Raw genomic sequence first — 4,764 nt, 5'->3', positions numbered from 1 at the left:
CTCCCACAGAGCTGGCCTAGAAAGAGACGTCAGCACTCAGCACCCAAGGGACCACCCAGGCCTCTCCTCACCAGATCTCTGTGTGCCACACCAACCTCTCGTGCCCAACCTGGGACTGTGTGGTTTTTTAAGTAAACATTTTAAAAGTTTAGAACATGGCGTTGACGAGTGTTCTTTGATCTCTGTGCATAAGGGCCGTGGGACAATATGGAGACGTGGTCACAGGCACACAGATGCTTTGCAAGCCTGGGTGTCTCGGAATTCGCCATCCCCTCCGGCCACCTGTGCCAGGGAGTGTGAAGGGACACTCGGGCTGTAGGAATAGAGGTGGCATCGGCGGGAGGGTGGTCGGACGCACCGGCTCGCCGAATGTGGATGTGCGTGTGGACCCGTGGGCTCTGATTGCCCCCGGGAGTGCCTGGGAAGGAGTTGGGGGCCGGGGTGCTGCTCTGGGAAGTGCAACAGGCCCCCTGGAGCCACTTGGGTTGTGATAGTGATGGGCGGGGGAGAGGGATACACGAAGTCACGTGATTGCTGAGGTCCTTCCAGATGCTTCTGGGTGACGAGCCTACTCTGAGCCAAGCCGAGGGCCTGGCACCATCTCTCAGCTGCGCCCCGTTACACGTCCACACGTCTGTAGAGCTAGAACATATGCTTGCTCTTCAGTGAGAGGAACTACCCAACAAATCCGGAATGACTTATTTCATTCAGAACTTAACCCAGAGCCACGGGTCTGAGATGTTCCCTCGTTTTTCCGGGTGTCTCCTGTGGGATCGGGTCAAATCTTTTTAGTTCTCTTGAATCTAAATTATGCATTAGAACGTTGTGCGAGCATCCGGTTACTTCATCCGCAGTACTCGTGTTTCGGCGCTCGTGTTGGATCCCGTTTTGACGTAAACTAATTCTAGTCTTTCTTTTCCTTGCAGTTCAGAGGATCCTATTGATTTTTTAAGTTCTCTCTGTGGGTGGGTTATAGATTTCATGAATTTCATTTCAGAAGAGTAAAGGAGGTATTGTTTTTGTTACACAAGGGACGTTGGGTCTCACGCACCACTCAAACTCCGGCTCTACCAGCTGGCCTCTGCATTTGTTCCACGCCCCCCCCCCCCTCCCAGGGGCAGGGGCAGCCGTGCAGAGCCAGGTTCTGGGGGAGGGAGGGTGGGCAGCAGTGGGTCCTCTTCTCTGCTCCGGGTTCCAAGAGCGCAGCCAATGGGCCCACAACGTTAGTTCTAGAAGGCCCCCAGCCCTTCTCTGGGCCCTAAAGGAGCAGGCAAGCGTGCAGCCCGGGCAGAGCAGAGGGTGTCTGACCCCTGGCTGCACAGCAGAGCCTCACACGAAGGGCTCATGACCACTTTCATGGGGGTCCAGGGGGTTCCTTGGGGTTCAGGTTGTGCACTGTGCTCCAAAAAGCCTCACACACAGGTTCTGTTTGGGGCCACGACTAGCTCAGGGCTGCCTTCTGCCCCTCTGTCAGAGGCCAGGGCCACCGTCCACCCAAACCTCTGGGAATCCCTGGGGGTCTCAGGCCAGAGACCATCTTCAGAACCACCCACTGCCCTTCCCAAGCCCAACAGAGGCCCCAGGCCAGCCCTCTGAACGCCGTCCTTTTGGACTGGGCGGGTTCTGGGCTGGACCTGCAGGAGGGACAGTCAGATGGGGGTCACAGGGGAGACTTCTCATTCAGGGGGCTACCTCATTCAGCACCCAGAGTGGCGAGAGCTGTGAGGCTGTGAGCTCTACCCTTGGGAGCCGTGGCTGCTGGATGGGTGGATGCCTGGATGTTAGACATCAGGGGGCCTGAAGGTCACCAGGAACGTGGCTGGAATCTGCCTGGGGCCCTGTCCTCCCCCAGCCCAGGCAGGGCTGCCAAGTTTGGGCCTGTCCTCTCTTCCTGTCCTTATTTGGCACGCAGGTGATAAGGCTGAAACATAAAAGGGGCTGGGGGCCCCTTGCAGCAACCCGGCTGCCCTAGAGAGAGGATGGTGAGTGCCCGGTGGGGAAGCCAGAGGCCAGCAGGCTCCCAGGTGCTGTCCCGTGGGCTGGGGGAAGAGAGCCAGGGACTTCTGTGCTTGCATTGGGCCTGGAGAGCTAGTCTCCAGAGGTAGGAAGAGGACCCTGACCTAGGCTCTCCTGGGAATGTTCAGGGGGTATGCATGGGAAGGGGGGAGTCTTTGGGGAGCCGGGCAGAGGACCTCTCCCCACCGACAATGTTGCAGGCCAGCAGGAAGGCGGGGACCCGGGGCAAGGCCGCGGCCACCAAGCAGGCCCAGCGAGGCTCTTCCAATGTGTTCTCCATGTTCGAGCAAGCCCAGATCCAGGAGTTCAAGGAAGTGAGTGCCCCACCCCCAATGGCCTGGGACCGGTCCTGGCATCCCACCCTGCATACACCCCCTCTGCTCTGTAGTCAGTGGTCCTGGCCCCTGTCCTTGCTCCGCCGTCTGCCCTCCAGGACCCCTCCCCACCTCCGGCCTTCCCTGGGGTGGGGGCTGTTCCCACTTGGAGGCTGTGCTCCCCACCTCGCAGGCCTTCAGCTGCATCGACCAAAACCGGGATGGCATTATCTGCAAGTCAGACCTTCGGGAGACCTACTCCCAGCTCGGTGAGTGCTTCTGCCTTCCCCCTGCTCATGGGGCCTGCTCACACCAGGGGAGCCGCTCTGGCTCAGCTAGCTGGTGGGAGCCCCACTGAGAAAGCACAGCCCCCCCCCCACCAGGCAGAGCCCGCCTTCCCCCTTCCCGACTCACACCTCCCTCCCCATCGGTCTCCGTGCACACACACTCCTCCCCCACTGGTCACAGCTCCCCATCACTTCACACTTCTCCACCCGCTACGGCCCAGAAGGAGGGGAGGCCGGCCTGGGCCCCCAGGCCCCATGTCCATGGCATGCCCCACCCCCAACCAGGGAAGGTGAGCGTCCCAGAAGAGGAGCTGGATGCCATGCTGCAGGAGGGAAAGGGTCCCATCAACTTCACCGTCTTCCTCACGCTCTTTGGGGAGAAGCTGAACGGTCAGCCCGGGCTGGATTGGGTCCCCCCAGCCTGGAATCTGACGGAGCCCCACCCAGACCTCAACTGGACACTCCCTGGCACTAGTGCACCCAGAGCCTGTGGGGTTCTCCCCTCCCTCCCAGACCCATGGGCACCGGTCACCCCGACTTCCGACTCAGCCTCCCTCCCAAATCCCAAATCCCAAATCCCAGTCTTCTGGCCAGGCCTGCCCACAAGGACAGCTGGTCTTGGCCTCCCTGAGCCCCAAGGGACACTTTGTATCAGGAAACACCCTCCCACCTCTTCTGGGACGTGGCGGGCCCCCTGCCCCTAGGGTCCTCCTGGGTGGGCACGGCTGCTCACCTGGCTCCCCCGGGTTCCCAGGGACAGACCCGGAGGAAGCCATCCTGAGCGCCTTCCGCATGTTCGACCCCAGCGGCAAGGGGGTGGTGAACAAGGATGAGTAAGTGTGAGCAGCGGGAAGGGGCACCATGCAGAAACCGCGGGGAGGCCCTTGGTGAGGGCGGCCGCCTGGGCCAGGGGAGCCTTCACCGCCCCCCGCATCGGGCCACCCCTCGGCTCTCCCCAGGTTCAAGCAGCTTCTCCTGACCCAGGCAGACAAGTTCTCTCTGGCTGAGGTGAGGACTCCCGACTCCTTCGACACCCTCCCCACCCTTCACAGGGCCCTTGCCCCGCAGGGCACTGGGCAGGCCTTGGTGACCCACCAGCCTCGTGGGCTCGGAGCACGGCTGTGTGGGACCACCTCCGTCGAGCCCCAGAGGGTGAAGGGCATGGAGTCAGAAGGGAGGAGGGTGTGCCAGGCTGCGAGCTGTGTGTGCAAAGGCCCAGGGATGAGAGAGTGCACCTCCCGCGTTTGGAAGAGGCTCTGTACGTGCAGGGTCAGGGCAGCGCAGAGAGGAGATGGAGGTACCCCATGGCTGAGGTGGGCCCTCTGACCCACAGCCCCCTTCAGACCCCCACCCTCCACCCCCGTTTCCCTCGCCTGCCCAGAGGCAGACAACAGAAACACGGTAACTCCGAGTTTGGGGTTTGGGGCTGGGAGTCAGGGGACAGGGTGAGGGGTCACAGGTCTCCCTCAGGCACGGCCACTGGCCACCCCAGGCCTCCCTGGCGGGGCTGCCTGTTACCACGCACCCCCCCCCCCCGCCCAGGTGGAGCAGATGTTCGCCCTGACGCCCATGGACCTGGCAGGGGACATCGACTACAAGTCTCTGTGCTACATCATCACCCACGGGGACGAGAAGGAGGAGTGAGCTTAGCGCGGCTGCGACTCGGGGCCGGCCTGTGCCGACACAGCAATAAATGTTGTTTCCCAATCACACCTGCATGGTGGCCTGTCTGTGACAGATGGGGTGGGGCCAGCAGGGGGATCAGAGGGACCCAGCCCCTCGCCGGCTCAGCTCAGTCCACCCCATATTGCCGCACGACGATGGGCCGGCGGGTGCCCAGTTTACGGATGAGGACACATCTCTAGGAGAGGGACTCGTGGGCCCTGTGCTCTGCATCCGCTCTGCACTGGTGGGCCTCCCTGCACCTGTGTGTGCGTGTGTGTGTGTGTGTGGAACCCACCTGAAAACACACACTTCACTTCACTTTGGAAATGCAAACAAGGTGCCACCACACCACACCAGAGCGCATGCAGACTTCCAAAGGAAATAGGAACGGGCCTCCTGTGGGTGGGGGGGCAGTAAAAGGCTGGAGAGAGGGGGTGCCTTTCTCCGGAAAGGACTGTTGGTGTCCCATCCCCCACCTCATC

The 4,764-nt window shown here is 61.6% G+C and overlaps 1 protein-coding gene across 3 annotated transcripts; it reads left to right on the top strand.

Moving 5' to 3' along the window:
- Positions 1-1,956: 1,956 nt before the first annotated feature.
- MYL7 (myosin light chain 7) lies at positions 1,957-4,330 on the top strand. 3 transcript variants are annotated; one of them, XM_021703659.1, is made up of 7 exons: positions 1,974-1,982; positions 2,217-2,330; positions 2,524-2,599; positions 2,903-3,007; positions 3,372-3,450; positions 3,577-3,625; positions 4,160-4,330. In XM_021703659.1, the coding sequence occupies exons 1-7, from the start codon at positions 1,980-1,982 to the stop codon at positions 4,259-4,261; spliced, it is 528 nt and encodes a 175-aa protein (XP_021559334.1). In that variant the 5' UTR covers positions 1,974-1,979; the 3' UTR covers positions 4,262-4,330. The 3 variants fall into 3 exon arrangements, with proteins under 3 accessions (XP_021559333.1, XP_021559334.1, XP_021559335.1); XM_021703658.1 differs by having other exon boundaries at positions 1,957-2,330; XM_021703660.1 differs by lacking the exon at positions 1,974-1,982 and having other exon boundaries at positions 2,223-2,330; positions 2,908-3,007; positions 4,160-4,324.
- Positions 4,331-4,764: the final 434 nt, after the last annotated feature.

Source organism: Neomonachus schauinslandi, chromosome 12, assembly GCF_002201575.2.
Source record: "Neomonachus schauinslandi chromosome 12, ASM220157v2, whole genome shotgun sequence".
NCBI classification, from domain to species: domain Eukaryota; kingdom Metazoa; phylum Chordata; class Mammalia; order Carnivora; family Phocidae; genus Neomonachus; species Neomonachus schauinslandi.
The sequence above is the reverse complement of the archived record's forward strand: the minus strand, read 5'-3'. Positions and strand labels throughout refer to the sequence as shown.